This window comes from Setaria viridis, chromosome 1 (genome assembly GCF_005286985.2).
Source record: "Setaria viridis chromosome 1, Setaria_viridis_v4.0, whole genome shotgun sequence".
NCBI lineage: Eukaryota > Viridiplantae > Streptophyta > Magnoliopsida > Poales > Poaceae > Setaria > Setaria viridis.
Genome location: NC_048263.2, coordinates 38,794,754 through 38,812,857, shown reverse-complemented (window position 1 = coordinate 38,812,857; position 18,104 = coordinate 38,794,754). Strand labels below are relative to the sequence as shown.

At 46.4% G+C, this 18,104-nt stretch overlaps 3 protein-coding genes across 3 annotated transcripts; 2 read left to right on the top strand and 1 right to left on the bottom strand.

Moving 5' to 3' along the window:
* The first annotated feature begins 5,236 nt into the window (after positions 1-5,236).
* On the top strand, positions 5,237-5,856 carry LOC117839850 (uncharacterized). The gene has a single exon (XM_034720283.2). The coding sequence runs from the start codon at positions 5,376-5,378 to the stop codon at positions 5,664-5,666; it is 291 nt and encodes a 96-aa protein (XP_034576174.1). The 5' UTR covers positions 5,237-5,375; the 3' UTR covers positions 5,667-5,856.
* A 346-nt stretch (positions 5,857-6,202) lies between these two features.
* LOC117839841 (thioredoxin-like 3-1, chloroplastic) lies at positions 6,203-8,151 on the bottom strand. The gene is made up of 5 exons (XM_034720271.2): positions 7,678-8,151; positions 7,397-7,468; positions 7,164-7,230; positions 6,987-7,004; positions 6,203-6,897 (listed from the first exon to the last, which is right to left on the bottom strand). Exons 1-5 carry the CDS (start codon positions 7,983-7,985, stop codon positions 6,799-6,801), a joined length of 564 nt encoding a protein of 187 aa, XP_034576162.1. The 5' UTR covers positions 7,986-8,151; the 3' UTR covers positions 6,203-6,798.
* Positions 8,152-14,879: 6,728 nt separating this feature from the next.
* LOC117841728 (protein trichome birefringence-like 1) lies at positions 14,880-18,089 on the top strand. Its single transcript, XM_034722213.2, has 5 exons — positions 14,880-16,455; positions 16,535-16,727; positions 16,820-17,016; positions 17,121-17,279; positions 17,372-18,089. The coding sequence occupies exons 1-5, from the start codon at positions 15,137-15,139 to the stop codon at positions 17,712-17,714; spliced, it is 2,211 nt and encodes a 736-aa protein (XP_034578104.1). The 5' UTR covers positions 14,880-15,136; the 3' UTR covers positions 17,715-18,089.
* The last annotated feature ends 15 nt before the right edge of the window (positions 18,090-18,104 follow it).

The window sequence follows — 18,104 nt, the reverse complement described above, 5'->3', positions numbered from 1 at the left end:
GCTAAGAAAAGCACTGCTCACTTTGTTCCAAATTATAGTTCTTTTTAGATTTGTCCTAAGTCATGTTTAACTTTGACCAAGTTTATAGAAAATATATTAATATACAATATCAAATAGATGCACTAAACAAAATTTCATGGTCTATCTAGTGAAAATATTTTGATGCTGTAGATATCTATATGCAGTTTTCTATAAATTTGGTCAAAGCTAGAGAAGTTTGACTTAGGACAAAGTTAGAACTTACAATTTGGAATAGCGGGAGTACGTTGCAAATGCTTTCTAACATGTAAAAACTTGGAAGTTAACTCAAAATATGTGGGAACAACTATGAACATGGCTGCTGAACAGACTACAGACAAAAGGAGAGTAAAACTTAATATATCAAAACAAATTTCAGTAGCAACAGAAAGGTTACTTTGTTCCATAAAAGTAAAGTGTAGAGTCCTTCATGAGTGAAATATGGAACAGAAGGAATGATAACTTAGTTATCACAGCCCAGTACACCACAAGACAATAAGGTTGTTGGAGCACGAGGAGGCAGATGATACCCAAAATGGTACAATTTTCCTACAGATCCTCACGCCTGCAAGTCCTTACACTTTTAAGACTTCAACTGTCCATAACTTGTTTCTGGTACATTAATGAATACGGTTATATCAGCTATCAATTCTGAAGTTTTGTAAGAGAAAACTATGGTACATATGGCCAACATAAATCACCATATACAAACATTGGCATTGAATAGTGGTACGAACTAGAATATATTACCATGTACAAGTAGTCATGCAGGGTATAATTTTTGTTATTGAGCGGGGTATTAGCATGCCAGTAAAACTAACAGCACATCCTAATGAAACTACAAGGGACAGTAACCTCTTAGCTCTGAAATTGTTTTATAACTGACCAAACGACAACACTGACAGTTCAGATAACTTTAACCATGCAAAAACAACAGCAGCAGTTTTGAAAAGGACACAATCTAATCATTTTTAAATTTTTACACACTCCTTGGAAAATCAGAAATGAAACGTATTTGATAGATGGCTTTGCCACTGAAATATAGTCACACCTAACCTAAGCGCCCACAACTTTCTACCATGCACAAGCACCCCATATGCACAATTCCATGAAAGCTCTTCCCTACTTCCAAAAAAGCAGATAAATTAATAGAGAAAAATCAAAAGGCTCAGATTTTCAGTAGATAATGCAATAACAGCATAACGAGATGATTATGTTACAACTATACACAACTAGTCTTGCACCATGTTTACTTAAGCTAATACAGAAACTATAGTATAATTAGCCTGTTAATAGGCTTGGACCAGTCCTGTCTTTTTGAAGATTTCTTAAGGGCTGGGTCGACATAAAGTTCTGTCATGGGCTGTCTTCTGTCAGGTCATGACCAGTAGCAAGTAGCAACCCTTGCACCACATTTATCCCCAGTTGCCATTCACTGCTTTATGGACAAAATAGGACCTCTGAACTAGCGCAATTCCACTGGAGAAAATACTAAATCACTTAGTTGGCATGTGCCAATTACCCATGGGGCCCGCACAGTGGCAGATAAGGGATTGTGCAAAATTACAATGCAAGGAAAAGATTGTCCCAGATGATAACATGTATATGGTATGTGTGCACACTCGATGAATGTTTCCAAATCATCAGTTCTCCAAAAATGAAAGGTCATAGATATATGAAAGTACATCAAAACTACAAATGACCGAATACCCAATATAAGCTCATCTCAATCCAGGCACGCATTTGGACTTGGACTGGGGCTTTCTACACAACTCAACTAGTCAACAGACATTTTAATACACTTAGGCCATTCTTGTCCCCTGGAATTAGAAAGCCCATAATAGCTCTGCTCTTAATTCTAAATATATGCCAATCCTCCCAGGCCATCGTTTGGACTTAGAATGGACCATGGGCACATATTAATAGAACTTCTACAAGCTTGAGCAGGGATTTGACCCGTTAGCAGCCTAACCTACAACTACGATAAGAACTAGCTATTGTGCAAATGGGTGACCATTGCATTGAGGTTGTAAATGCCAGACATCCACAAATAAGATATAAACCATCGGACGGTTAAAGCAATTCTAAAGTTATTTGAGATTAAGATAGTAATAGCAGGAAAAAATTATCGGTGGACAAAATTTCAGGTAAACACCAGCAGCTGCCACATTATGAGGACGTTGAGCACTGGAGTTTGGCAGGGGCCAAAAGTCTCACCTTGCTGAATGTAAGAGGGATGGGCTAATTGGTCTCGATCTCCATAGGTTTGGTAGTGATCTCCTGTAACAAGTGGGGGTGAGTGGGGGGTGTGCGTGTGCGTGTGTGAGGGGGTGTGTGGGGTTTTGTGTTCGTGAGTCTATGTATGACTCTTTCTTCTCCTATTAATACAATGATACGCAGCTCTCCTGCGTGTTCGGAAAAAAAAATCAGGAATACTCTCTCAAAAAGAATAATCAGCAAAAACAAATTCAGACAAATATCCATGATCAATGTTGACAGGACCATTATCAAAGACCGGTTGAGGTACGGAAATGATAGGGGCTTAAGTAGCAGCACACCTGCATTTCGTCACTCACCTCATGTTCAATGACAGCCCAAAATGTAGCATGATGGATCACAATTTTGGTAGAAACTTCTGGTGATGCCAACATAGGTCTGCAATGAAAATATACTTCAAAACATAAGACAAACGATTGCCATTGTCAACACATATACCTAAAATCATACTCTTGTACCTAAGCTCTTACTATCCATCGTACTCCGCAAAGAAATGTATATTCTAGTTCTTAGATATTGCAATTTGTTTAGGCATAAAAGATGTCAACATAGCTTACTAAAACTCACATAATCATTAATAATCTAAGAAGACAAACAAACAACTCACACTTCTATTATTCATCTATATTGCAAGTTTATGTACTGAATAACAAAACTCATCAACAAGTCCAGCTGACAATTTATCATAAAACAAGACATCAAAGCAAATACAGGTCGGCTTGTGGGTGGTGTTTTTGGCAGGAATTCAGTTTCCGCAGACACTGTCACTTCCACTTTGCTATCATTCTTGCTTTACAGTACCAAGCAAGCTAGGAAATCAACTAGAGTATGCTATGCTACAAAAATTGCACATATACGCAAGCTGAAGCCTAGTTTAACACAAACCAGGATAAAAATTGATTCAATATGGTACAAATCGAACAATTGATCATGCCAAATACGGGCACGCTGCCAAGGATACGGACACGCACGCATCATACATCTGATTTGCGATGAAATGACACACGCACGCGAGTACCTCAGTACCATCAAACCGTTTATTATCTAAAACCAAATGAAATACGAGCCACAACAATTTCTGACAGACACAAACAACGTCACCAGCCAAACACGACAACCAAACCCAGAAAAAAAAATGGATCGACGCAGCATCGATCCAGCAACGGATGCAGGAGAATACGAACACGCGCACGCAAACCCTAGATCCGCCTTGCGCATCAAACGCGGCAGGCACGCCTGCACCATCAAACCCTAGATTATCTCGGACAAAAAAAACCTGGACGGCACCAACTTCAATGGCGAGAGGAGAGGCGCTCGAACTCGAAGCTGGGACCGATCAGGAAGGAGAGGCACCTGAACTCGACGACGGAGCCCGGGAGTCGAGGAGGGGCGAGCACCGCTATGGCGGAGACCGCGAGCGGCGCGGCTCTGCGGGTGCGGACGCCGACGGCGAGGTGGGGCGGGGAAGCGGCATCTAGGGTTTCACCCGTCTCCGTCTCCCACACGCGGATTGGGAATTGGGATGACTCGCTCCGACCTCCGAGTCGAGAAGATCATGCGCGGAAAATTCCGGGGTGGCGATCGGGGATGTCGGTTGCCGGCCGCGAGCTGGCGAGCAAGGAGCTTGAAGCGTAAGCCATTCTGTCAGGTGGGCCAGAATCCAGGTAGACAAATTGACCTCCTGTTCTGATTTGCGGGCCCAGACACAACCATCGCTGATTTTCTTTTATTTTTCTAAATTGGCCGGTTTAACCACCGACCATTCCCACACTGACGTCATCTCTTCGCTGCTCTCGTACAGTCGTGGTGGAAGCGCACTCGCCGGTGACCGGCCGGCCGAGCCGCAACGGATCGAGCCGCCACGTTTCTGCTGGCATCTCTCGCGAGAAATCAAGTAATCAAATGGGCATGGCCCGCCCGCGACAGTTTGGGCGCTGTCACGTTTTCCCGGCTTGCAAACCGCGTGCCAGCGTGAGGCCGCCGAACAGGTTACGCGGCGGACTTGAGCTGGCGTATCCAGGTAAGCCGGTGCCGGTGGTGTTCTTGGGCAGGCAGAGAAGACGAGGCCACGTTCTCGCTGGTACGGCCGTTGAAAATACGAGCAAATCAAGGTGGCACGTGGAATGTCAAGTCCAAGAAGGTTCTCACGACTATGAGCCTTTTTCCGAACGAATCTGAGGAGTTCCAGAAGAAGGCGGTAAATGGAAGTTGAGGTATTTCTTTGTGAACGATACACGCCTCATTATGAATCGGAGTATCTCGAAACATATCAATGCGTATCGTTTTCTCGCTGGCTGCTGTTGGGCAAATCAAATACTCTGAGAGATCCCTGATCGAAATATTCATTTGATGGTATGAGGCGACAATGAGTAGCGAGTCACAATTGACAACAAAAAAAATTAAAAAAAGGTTTATGACTCGATCTTTTCTACTCTTCCATGATTAACCCATTAAAGCCTTGCGCCCAAAGTCATGTGCTTGATCTGATTGGTTACGTGTGTATATAAAAATCAACTTCCAAGATGGCGACTGCTCGGAAAGGGGTGGATGTGGATCAGATACGTCATTGGCTAGCTGGAGAATAAGGATGCCATGTCACCCCTCACTTTTCCTTCAATCACACCTAGCAGCCTGCACACCATGACAGATGTCCCGGACCCCAGGGTCAAACCGCTCCGGTAAGCAAAGATGTTCACCCACCGGCACGGTCAATTGAGCAAGCAGAAAACGTGAACAGTTACGAGCATGGACTTGTTCTTCTTCCTCGCAAAGCAAACTAAAATACTAGTGTATCCTAACTTCGCCAAACGAAGATACCTACGAAACCCACAGCACTTCACCGCTTGCGTGTACGACCAAGGAAAAACAACTTGCAAGCTGCAGCCGCAAGAGCACATGCTGCAAACGCACAAGCCAAGTGGCTCTATATAAAGCGAGCAAGCAGTAGAAGGCTAACGCCACTACACAAACACAACCGTGACATCTCGGCATCATACGCGCATTCACACGCACCTCCCTTATTCCATTGCCAGCAGCATCCTCTCGATCCCCTCTCGCCGCCGATCGACCGGCCGGTAGCCATGGACACCGCCGCCTTCCTGTCGCTCTCGCCGGAGCTCCGCGACGCGCTCGTCAAGGTCGCCGTGTTCGTGTTCGTCCAGGGACTGGTCTACCTCATCCTCCGCAGCTCGTCCGACGTCTTCTCCAAGGACGGCAGGCTCAGGTCCCTCAGCTTCCGGCCCATGCGGTCCATGAGCGTCAGGCGCGTGCTGGCGCCGCTCTCCGACGTCCCCGTCGGCACCGACGAGCCCTCCACGTCACCGTCGCTGTCCTCCGCGGCGTCGCGCCGCAGGGCTAGCCGTGAGGATTGAGATGCCCGGAGTGGGTGCCGGTGGTGCACCTGACCGGGCAAGCTAGGTAGTTTGGTCATTCTGAATTGTAATTTGTTTGTTATACGGTTGAAGGGAATAGTATTTGAGTTTTAATGTAATGTAAGGGGAATAGATGTAATCTTGTAGATATATTGATTAAAAAGAATTGGAGGAGTGGATTATTTGATTCTTTGCTGTTTTCTTCTTGTGAATACACTATTTGTGGCTCTTGTTGGAAATGATCTAGAAGAACAATTAAATTGGAAGACTAGATTATTGAAAAGCCCTTCTCCATACTTCAATAACTGTCTATGAATGTGTACTCTTGGATCAAATTTTATCTAATTCCAACGGTGCATTTTTCTGAAGGTAGAAGCACAGACAAATGGAAAATCTGGTACAGAAAGGACAGAGGAATTGGAAAACTGGATTATTTTGGGGGTTTTTATATACAACATGCATGATTGCTCTATCTTCTTGAGAATATAGCTGTTGGCTTCCGTGTTATAAGCAGAACATTTGTACCATTTGAGGAATTCATTCGGAATATCGAAACAGTATTATTAACCAGTTCTGCTCTGATTTTTTTTAGATAAAGGATAAAATCAAGCCTACTATATCCATATGGTGGATATATACAGCTAAGGGTTATAAAGAGTTCTTAGACTCTAATCCAGAAAAAAAGAGGAGCTCAAAAACACAGGAAAGAAAACTCTTAAGACAAAGAAAGACCATTAGAAGACTAAACTTCAATCTTCTTTTTTCGTCCATGTTTCAACCTTGTGTTGTCTTTATGCGGTAACAATCCATCACATCTCTTGTCTGCTTAGAAACTTAATGTTGGACCCATCCTGTTACAAAATTTGTCTTCTATTGCTCGCCAAACCTTGTTGTGCAGAAACCATGAAAACAGACTCCGCCTAAATAATGAATGCTGGGCCAGAGGACCTCCAAGGCAACGCCTCCAAGGAGGACACGATGTCGAAGACGCCATCGCCGCCCATCCAGCTGTGATAAGGAGCTGAAATATAGCTTTATTGATTTGGTTGCGACTTAGTATATGAAGAGATCATCCGAATCTCTCTATATACATTTTGCAGTACAATATCAGTTGCAGGGCTTAGGTGTTTAGTCATTTGTTCGCCTGGATCATTTCTCTAACTTCATCCATCACAAGCCAAGCTTTATGGCCTCCTATTACTTCTGCTTTCCATTCTCCATCCTTCCATAACTGTATAGGATGTGTAGTTTAGGATCAACAATTCGAGTTTTCGAATGATATAGGAATGGGAATTAAATGATGGGAGAATGTGGTGGTACCTGAATAGTTGGCATTTTCTGAAGGTATATGTACAGACAAATGGAAAAGCAGTATGCAAAGCACAGAGAAAGGTAAATCAGATGCTTTCAGAGTCATTTTAAATCAAGGAATAAAAAATTTAGTCACTCTAAATCAATAACAATCTTGTGAATAAACTCTAGAATTTGCTGACTTACAGTTATATTCCCTCTTTTTACCACCGCTTGTGGAACTTGGTTGACATCAACAAAGTAAAACCTGACTCTGCAACAGAAATTTGTAGGAATATTTAATCCAACAAATCATTAACACATTCCACAATATGGTATGCATATATTCAGAGCTTGGGAACAGTTTACAGGATAACAGATCAATACGACAGAACTGGAAATTGTGCCAATCCACAGAGGTGCAGTGAATTTACACCAACCCTGGATATTCCCCTGCTATCTTCTCCAGCCTGGGCTTCAGGTAAATGCATTTCCGGCACCAACTAGCCATCCTGGCAACAATAAACAACATCTCGACTTACTGATGAAGTATTATAATATATCTAGAGCGGAGCATCTCAGTGATCTCACTATCTCAGTTGTACTATAACAACAATCAGTATCTAGATCATTGGCCACACACCAGACAGGTCCATGGAGTTGAGTAATTTAAGAAGCCAAAGAATCGTTAGGTCAGGCAGCATGGTAGCAGTTTTCGTACCAGTCGATGACGACGGCGTGGTTGTTCTCGACGGACCACCTGAGCGCGTCGTCGAGCTTGTCCATGCTGTCGATCTCCTCCATCTCCACCGGCTTGGACACGTCCCAGAAGTATGCGCCCGCCCTGACCCTCTGCCCGCGCTCCCTCCTCCCCCTCTCCCTCCCGCCGCCGTTCCACAGCCACAGGACCCGCCCGGCCGCCCCGCCGCCGACGGTCGAGCAAGCGGCTGACGAGTGCGGGTGCGGCGATGCCGCCGCCGCGGCCTCCCGCACGCAGAGCGCGCGCGGGCTCGGCGCGAGGAGCGCCATTGGTTCCGGATGCCGCTGCGACGGTGACCGGCAGGATTCAGAGGGAGATGGGGCTGTGGCGTTCGGGTGGGCGGCGGAGCAGAGGATGGGGGTATATGCGTCGAATCGGAGAAGGCGAAAGTGGCGACGGGAGGCGAGAGTTGATCGAGCTGTGGGATCGGAAGCGGTGGCTTATCCAGTGAGAGGAGTAGAAGAGAAGATTCGTAGTACTCGTAGCCGCGATCGGCGCGGACGTGGCTGTGGGGTCAAAAGCGTCGGGCCGTCGTCGTCTGGGCCCAGCGGATCGTAAAATATCTCGAGATCTTTTGCGTGCGTACCTACCTTTTTTTGGTTCGAGAGCAATCTAATCCAGTATCCCTCGAGTCGGAGTGTGGGCTGCGGCCCATTATAGTCCAAGCCTCGGGGTCCAAGGGCAGGAAAATGGGCCCTATATGAGGTCCAGACCACTGTTCAAAAAGAGGCTGTCGAATGCGTTTCCGGGCCGCTTCACTTGGGCCCCATTCCCTCTCTGTTTTCATTTGAAGCTCACGCAAGTCACGCTCCAAACTTCTTCGCTTCGAGAGTCGAGACGATCTACGAGCTAGTCCACTCGACGTAATCGACAGAGGGAGACGGAGCAGAAAGTACTACTCCAGTCTCCAGAAGACATCATGATGGACAGGCCGGTGACCGTAGTACGGTACTTCAGTAGTACGGTACGGGCACCGTAGTACGATCCAGCAGACCAGCAGGACCGAATCGAACCGGCACGTCCAGATCAGCCGCCGCCGCTGCAGCAGGTCGTGACAGTTCCTATCGCGATCACGACTCTAAGGTAAACGGTGTGTCAGGATACTGAAGTTCATCGCCGTTCATTATCTCTCGTCGCCGTTCGGTTATCTGACGAGCTACAGAAAGAAGCTGGCGGCCCTAGGTTCACCGATTTCACCATGAGACGTTGATCAGCCATCCAACGGTCAGCGTCGCTCGTATCGTTCAGATGACGGCCTACAGTTAAATCAGACGGGAAATAGTAGTTACTTAGGTGCTTTGAGCTGTAAAAGGAGCTCTTTTACTTCTCTGTTAATTTTGGTTTGCTATGTAACAGATTGGACCGGTGAACAGGGTCTTTGTCGAAGAACACGAACCCTAATCTATCTCTAGAATAGCAGTAGCTCTAGGCGCCGCCTCCATGGCTGGCTTTTCTGTATTTGAAGCTTAAGTTCTGGAGTGAATGGAGCTGCTGTTCTTCGCCAGTTGCCCTTTCCCCCTTTTTGAATTGGCTCGGTTTCAGGTATTCTCGTTGTTTCTTTTGCCAATCTCTTTGAGGTTTTGACACGGTGGAAATGATTAGCCTGCACCGGCCGGGCCGGCAAGCGCACGCAGCTCAGCTCGTCATCCATCCCGTTCACCTGGCTCTTGGGCGTTGGTAGCGCCAGAGAAGATCGACGAAAATCTTGGTTGGTGGTGGGGGCTTGGAGATTTGGAAGGCAACTTCAGCCCGAATTCAGGCACCTCCCCCTCATCATCATGCCTCTCTAGTCTCTACCCTTCCACTCACGGCGGTTTTTGCAGAGTCGGTGAAGTCCAGACCCAGAAGGTGTTCGTTTTAGCCTTTTTTTTCGGACCCGGTACTGTGTAGGAACTAGGAAGGCATGTCCTTGCGTTGCTGCACTTGCATGCTGCCTGCATTCCTTGCAAACCGGCATGCATGTCCCGCTAGCTCCTCGCCTTTGTGTTGTGGTCCCAAAAACCCACGGCAACAAAAGCTCCAAAGCCACGAACCCTTGCTTAAGGCGTACTCCACGGATCTTTCGAGTACTCCGCAACTTTCATGTCTCATCTGAGCTTTGGGAAAGATGCGCTTGCAATGCATGGTTCTGATCATTACGTTGTACTCATAGACCCCCGATGCATGTGTCTGTACGTAAGGTCATATCTGAGCTTAATTTTTACTACTAGCTAGGTTTATGATGCATGACGTGTCGTTCGCTGTCAACAAGATTATATCGTGGTTAAGGTGTGCGTGAATCTAGTTAGCCACAGGGACAAAATCATTTCGTTCAAAAGAAACCACGGACACCAGCTTACAATTGTGCCATTACCGTAGAGTTTATGATGATGCTAAGGTACGGTACGGTTCTATCCATCTCGACACTCTGGCGCTCGATCGTGTCCCATTTGCCATGGAGAATTATTCAAGGTCTGAACCAATCCGATCGCTGCACGCGTAGCCTCAGTATGCTAATTGCTTTCTACTGGATCCCCAGATAGGCCAGCCAGCCAGTAGTGATCGACCAACCTCTCCAGCTAGTGGACCTTTCCGCATGTGGCCATCGCGCGTGGCGAACATGATAGGTCAAAAGGAGCAGAGGAAAACAGACTGGTTTACCAAAGCAACAAAGAGGGAGGGGTTCGCAAGTGGAGCATCGACACGATGGGATCCTCTGACTGATGCAGCCAACAAGCAAGTGAACTGAGACCTAACCAACCCCCTCTTCACACCTCCTCTTTGAGATTCAGAGTCAAGTTCACAACACAACGCTATCTTCTTCCACGCAAGTATATGTGTGCACTCCCTGCTGTAGCTCAATTTCTGAATGTGTTAGGCTCACCTTCACTATTTGGCAACCCTTCTACTTTTGGCCGGAATCTTTCTCTCGCTTTTCCTCGCCGCGTCGTCGATTAGTAGTGACTAATCTGGATTATTTTAGAGTTGGCATCGATCCGATCAGTCAACAAGGAGTTTATTAGGCTGCTCCCCGGCTAATTTTCTTTTGATAACACTCACCTGGGCACAGTTTTTATAATCAAGATGGCCAATCCTATATATGTTTTGGAGTTAGGCAGCAATGCAGAAGAGCTGCCTCCTTCAATCATATTTTGCAACCTGTTGTAGGTTTCGGCTTGTGCGGATGGTCCGGCTGCATAGAAATGGTTAACCTCGTATTAGCCTGCATGAACCACTGCTGAACTAGATTTGCATATAATTATTCAAATAGCCGGCTAGATCAGTTCGGATTCAGACCGGACGCATGGAGCAGTTTCGCCTAGATTAAACTGGCACACTTATCGTCTCTCTCTCTCTCTCTCTCTCTCTCTCTCTCTCCACCTAGTTGCTCTCTCTCATGCAAACTTCCATATTGCTGTTAGGTTCGTGATTTTTTGCAAACTTAAAATTGTAATTTTTTGCGAGATTTTTTTAATTGCTAGAATTGCAGGGGGTTTCCCCCCAAAGAGTACTCGTATCATCTATCCGAGTCCGTTAAAAGCCTGCTGTTTCTTTATCGCAGTTTATATAGGAAAGCATGCTGTTAGGTGCGTGCAAATAAAGAAATGATGCCGCGTCTGCTCTCGGACCATAGAGTGGCAAATACACACAACGGCGTCGACGGCGTGTGTCGTAACGCAACGAACAAGTGTACCGTACGGACTTGGAAGGCAGGGTCGCACTGGGTACGGGCAGATGCACACGATAGGCGTGTGGGTGTGGCGTGGGGCCAAACAGTCAAAAGAGCATTTCCATATGTGCGCAAACACCCAGCCTCTAGCCTATAGGGGAAGTCAAGGGTGCGGTTCTGCATTGCGTAGATAGTTGGGCTAAAAGAAATGAGCTTGTAACTACATGCTCTGTTTGTAATAAAGAAGTACGCTGCTCTGCTGGTTAAGAAAGTACATTGCTCTATTTGTGTCGGCAACCTATTAAGAGGTATCTCGAAGTAGTAGATTGGTTGGTGGGGGATCGTCGGACTTGGAACTTAACGGTAAAAGTGAGGACACACGAGTACTTTGTCTGGCTAAATCTTCAAAATTCCTCAAAGCTGCTAAGAGGTTATGGTGTGCTCAAGCCCTTGATCGTCTTGACTTTGTAATATTCATTGTGATATGGAGGGCGGCGAAAGTCGCACTCCACATGAAGTAGCGCAAGAGCTTTAGGTTGAATCGAAGAATCAGGCGGAGGGTCAATAAAATCTTGAATCTTCTTCTTTCATCTTGAAAAAATCAACTGCTGCGTATAGCTTATCAGCCCTCGAGCCTTGTAATGATTAAATAATCAATCCGAGGGTCTTTCATCTTCACACCCGTCGTCTTTTGAGTTCAGCCCCCAAGCTTATACGCCAGGTGAGCCGTAGAAGCCACATTGAGTAGTTATTTGGAGCTTAACCCCCGAGCTTGGAAGCTAGCTAAGTCATTGGAGATATTCTGAGTAGTAATTGGCGCTTAGCCCTCTGAGCTTGGGAGCTAGCGGAGCTATTGGAGCTACGCCGAGCGTCCTGGAGAGTCGTCATCGAAGCTTCACCCGAAAAAAAAGAAGCATACATTATGTAGCATATTTGTAAAATTTTGAAGATACTATCAAAATTTATTCAGTGATGAATGTAAATGTTTTGTGTTATACTCTTGTTTCGGCCATATTTTTCCCAAGTAGTTAGCCTGTTACATTTAGACTCTCAGTCCCTGTTTAGCCATTGTCACTGCGTGTGAGATGTTTGTCTCGTATACGCGTACTGGCACTGTTGCTACGCATCTGAGATCTTTGTCTCGCGTACGCGTCCTAGCGCTTAGGCATGACAGAAGATTCGAGACTTTCACGAATTAAGGCATGTTCTACTCGAGTAGATTAGTAACCTTAAGAGAAGACACTGAAAATAAGTAGTCGACATTGCGACAAAAATCTGCGCAATTGCGCGTAAAGTAGTTTTTTTCTGCCTTTTGGCGAGAAGAGCACGTGTTGCCGCGCATAGGATTTATGCCTCCATGGGATGTAGCCGCTGTGAGTCTCCAGCATCCAGTGCACCAAACTCGTGACCATAGCCTCCTAATTCGATGTACCTAGCCCGTGGTGGTCGGTCAACATACCCAAGAACAGTCGGCATGGTGTAGCTTCAAAGGCTAATTCCCATCGAGAGGCGTACACAAATAAATACTCGGCGCGTTGCCCATCACGTAGAAAACAAGCCGGAATAAATAGATGAAATAATTAAAAAAATGACTTAGCTTGATTCGTGGATGATTGTCGACGAAACCATGGCGATCGTTGATGAAGCTGCGACGGTTGTTGATGAAGCCGACTAGTTGGGACTTGTCCTCGACTAGTTGTCGATGATGTAGTGTCCGTCCTCGACTAGTTGTCGATGATGTAGTGTCCGTCCTCGACTAGTTTCTGGTCAAGACGAGTAGTCGAGATAGTCGTTGGTGAGTTGGCGAGCGTCGTGATGAAGTCGAAGTAGTCGATGCGGCCGGACATGGGTGCAGTAGTGCTCGTGTACATCCTCTGTGTATGTTAGGCGAAGATCTGGAAGTTTGACGTGTAGGAACTATGAACTCATCCTCTGAATGATTAGTTTGACATGTTAACCCTGCCTGTAGATGACAGATCGGCAGAGCAGAGAGCCAGAAACTGATGTGCTAGTGCCAAATTATTGTCCAATATTGTGCAACGATGAAAGTGCCCCTCCTTTCTGCGCTGCGTACTGTTGATGCTAAGTGTAACCCTTCTTAGGAGATTTTACAAGTTGAATTATGGGTCATGGGTACTATGCTAAAATATTACTTTGGTATCTAATGGGATCACAAATAATCTGAAATAAACTAGTCTTGGGTAGCTTGCTTATTTCAGATTATTTGTGGTCCCATAATGATCTTTTACCCAACTACCTTGAACTATAATCCAACTTATATAATCTAGAAGGAAAACAAACAGACTCGTAATAAAGTCGCGATCATTGCTTGGGGAAAAGAGAGATTGTAACTCTCAAATTTGAGCTACACTGTGCTCAAAATAGTGGAGGATCGTTCATATGTGCATGGGTTTACTGTGATTGTATACATAATGTTGAACAGAATGGACCTTGGCACCCTTATTGTGAAGGTTGTGTATGGTTTTGCTTATATCCGAAGTGAAGCAAGAGACTGCACATGGAAGTACCTATTATGAGTTCAGAACACAATAATTTCAGCAGTAATTTTAAAGTGATAGTTCAATTTTTATATGACCCGGAATAAGAAGGAAACCATATGATTTCGGACAAACAAAAGTGTTCTTGTTCGATGTTGAAATGCCACGTTATGTTATATTTAATCGCCAAACACTTAAGAGGCTTAAGACTTAAATATGACAACAATTACAAATCACCATTAAGCATTTGAGAGAATCGACTTCTCCCGAGCTCACTCTAACGTTCCCACAAAACCCTCTAGACATGTTTTATTCGACGCACACTACACATGTTAAGTGCCCAAATACAACACAACAACCAAGACTCTGCAACTAGGTCATTTTTTCCATGAGTTATGTGAAAAACTGGTCTATTTGTGGACCCGTGTCTAAATCCTCTTACATCCCTAAACATAATAATCAGTTTCCTAAACATAATAACCTGACGTTCATAAGACACATGTGAACCAAATATGTGACGTTTAAGAATCCCAAAGATCAAGAAGGCGGTTAGATTACAGCATCCGTAAAAACAATAATCAGTTTCTTAAGGACCTCGTTCCTTTTGAGCGTAGGCAATCTTGCACAATCCGATGTTCACGTATACTCCCTCAGTCCTAATACAGATCATTTTGACTTTTCAATATTTATAAATATTATTATGCATCTAGATATAGGGTATATCTAAGTGCATAACAAAATATCTGAATTGAAAAAAATTAAAATAATATATAATTTGGGACAGAAGGGAGTACTTGTGTTTCGTTCAACTAAACTGGTTGTACATATTTTTGTTGAATTGGAACAAAATGCGTTCCCAACGGTCACGACTCATAGTTAGGTTTCACGAAAAAAATGATGTATTTGTGGGTTCGTGGACAAACTAGCCTGCATCTCTGAGTACAATAATCAGCTCTGCTATATAGATCCCGTATTTCTTTAGCGTTGGCAGTCCGGCACAACCCGGCTTCGGCAAAACAACCAAAAGCGTGAGTTTGAAAAATCCCCAAAGATCACGCAGGTAGTTAGCTTCGCTGCCAGCCCGCACCACGCCGCCTCCCTACAAAAGCCTTTACCGCAGTAGCAGCAGATCGATCGCCACGCACGGCGCGCTCCCTCCTCCCCACCCCGGCACCGCCTGCGCGGCTAGGCCTCCGCACGGCCGCCTCGCCTCCTCTAAACCCTAACCAACTACCGCTGCGCCCCGCTCGCCTGCCCACGCGTGCCGCCGGGGATGAAGGGCGCGTGGAGGCACAGCGGCGGCGTGGCGGCCGTGGCCGACCACCTCGGCCACCTGGGGGGAGCAGGGCTCGTCGGGCGCGCGCGGCCGGCCAGGCTCTGCCTCTACGGCCTCGCGCTCACCTTCGCCGGTTTCGCGGTCATCCTCGCCTTCGCGCCCTCCCTCCCCGCGCCACCGGCCTCGACGCCGGCCGCGGCGTGGTTCGACGGCCTGATCGCCTCCGCGTCGCCGTACCGCGCTCAGGTCTCGGGCTTCCTCTCCTCCCTGTTCCCCGCCAATTCGTCCTCCTCGGTGCCTCCCAGCGGCGTTGCAGCGAGGCGTGGCGGGCCGAGGGGCGGCGGATTCGCGGCGAGCGCTCCGCAAGCGGGGGGCAGTATCTCCAGTGCGGTTCGGCCGGGTGAGCAGTTGGGAAGCGGAGGCGGAGTTCCGGCCAGCAGTGCGGGCGGCGCTCCCAGCAGGGATCACGCGCCAGCACCTGGCGATGCTACTGCGGCGGTGCCGATCGGCGCGCCACCCGACGATGATCATGTGCAAGTCGGTGCCGAAGCCAAACATTCCACCGGAACTGCCACTGCCGAGGCGAAGGGTGGTGGGCCCGGACCTGCACTTCCGAGCGGCGGTTCAGCCCAGGATGGCACAACGGCGAAGGGAGGCCAGCGTGTTCGGATCAATGGCTCCGACGCGAACGCGAGTTCCGTGGATGCCGGAGATGGCAGCGGGATGAAAGCCAGTGCAAGGAATGCTGCCGGCTCAACGCACCAGTTTGGAAGCGGAAGTGCAGCTTTAAGCAATGGAACTGCTGTTCCATTCATTAATCATGCTACAAGTGCAGTTGCAGCGGCCATGGATGGTAATGGAACTGCATCTCACAGCAGTGGAGCTGCAGGCAACAACCAGACTCTGCTGATTCAGTTTCCTGCAGATAACAAGAACCATACTAGAAGTTCAGCTGCTTCAGATGGAAGCAGCAGTTCAGAGAATAAGCAGATTGAATCAACTGCTAGTCCTCAGGGAAGTACTAGTTCGGCGAAAGATCAATCTGCACAAGTGGTTACCCCAATAGCCAATAACAACACTACTGTGCTGGTGAAAGCGGCTGCTAATGCTGGCAGACGCAAGAAGGTTGATTGGATTGAGAACATGGCCAGCTGCGACATGTTCTACGGGAATTGGGTCCAAGATGACTCGTACCCTTTGTACCCTGCGGGATCATGTCCTCACATCGATGAGTCCTTCAACTGCCATCTCAACGGCCGGCCTGACAAAGCTTACCAGAGGCTACGGTGGCAACCCAGCGCATGCAGAATCCCAAGGTGAGAAAAAGTTTACCTGAACAACTGAGTAGTTAGTTATTGGCATGTGACAAATACAGTTATCTGTTTCTTATGTTAGATTGAACCCAGCTGATATGTTGGAGAGGCTGAGGGGAAAGAGATTGGTGTTTGTCGGTGACTCACTCAACAGGAACATGTGGGAATCCTTGATTTGTATCTTGAGGAATTCTGTCAAAGACAAGAGCAAGGTTTTTGAGGTATCCGGCAGGCACCAATTCAAGGCTGAGGGCTCCTACTCGTTCTTGTTCCAGGTAGATATGCTGTATTCGAATTCTCTTATCTCAAGCTATGCTAGTTTCAGCAATTACGACATTCTCATGCGCAAACATCCTGTTGTTTATAGGACTACAATTGCACCGTGGAGTTCTTCCGATCCCCTTTCCTTGTTCAGGAATGGGAGATGCCAATCGGAAACGGAAATGGTACCAGGGAAACTCTCAGGCTTGACATAGTCGATCGAGCGTTTCCGAGGTATAAGAATGCAGATATCATTATCTTCAATACCGGTCACTGGTGGACGCATGACAAAACTTCTCTAGGGTGAGCACAACAAAGCCCTGCCTGATTCACTAAAATCTGCAGTTCATACATCCTGCATTTCATTTGCAGTTTATTGTTCTGAGTATTCTTAAAATGTGACACAGGAAAGATTACTATCAAGAGGGCAACCGCGTATACAGTGAGCTGGATGTCCATGATGCCTATCGGAGAGCTCTCAACACCTGGGCCAAGTGGGTTGATTCCAATGTAAATCCCAAGAAAACCACTGTGTTTTTCAGAGGCTACTCAGCATCCCATTTCAGGTATGTATGCCGGGCTATTTCTTGATCCTTGCAAGTTCAGCATGATGTGCTATATGAGTAGCTGATGTTTACAAACTATTTCTGTTATGCAGTGGGGGTCAATGGAATTCAGGAGGCAGTTGTGACAAGGAAACGGAGCCAATAACGAATGAGCAGTACCTCACACCATACCCAACAAAGATGAGCATTTTGGAGGAGGTGCTCCATGGTATGAAAACACCAGTTGTGTACCTGAACATAACAAGGATGACTGACTACAGGAAGGAGGCACACCCTTCAGTCTATCGCAAGCAGAAGTTGTCCGAGGAGGAGAGGAAATCGCCTGAGCTGTACCAGGACTGCAGCCACTGGTGCCTTCCTGGAGTACCAGACTCCTGGAACGAGCTTCTCTACGCACAGATTTTGGTGAAACAGCGCCATACGATGCAACAATAAAGGCAAGTGTGCGTTGTTCTTGTACATGAACTGTTGTAGTCAGACGGCGAGTTGCATATATAGGATCCATACGAATCGATCAAAAGAAAGCTGATATAACTGAGATCAAGGATTTTAATTTGGAATCCTTGCATAGAGTAAAGCAGGCAGTTAGTCAGATCTCTAGCTCCGAATAACAACACGAAATCTGTATAGGCTCAATAGGATTATATGATTTAAACATCATGTCTATTAGCGAAAATAATATGAAAAAATAGAATAGATAGTGCATTACATGACATAGGAGGATCAATCTTTTGTGAGACTTTTTTCTGTCTGTATATTAATATAGTATTATGAGTTCATTTTTGGTATACTTGCTGGATTATATGGAAAGTGGTTGTAATCGAT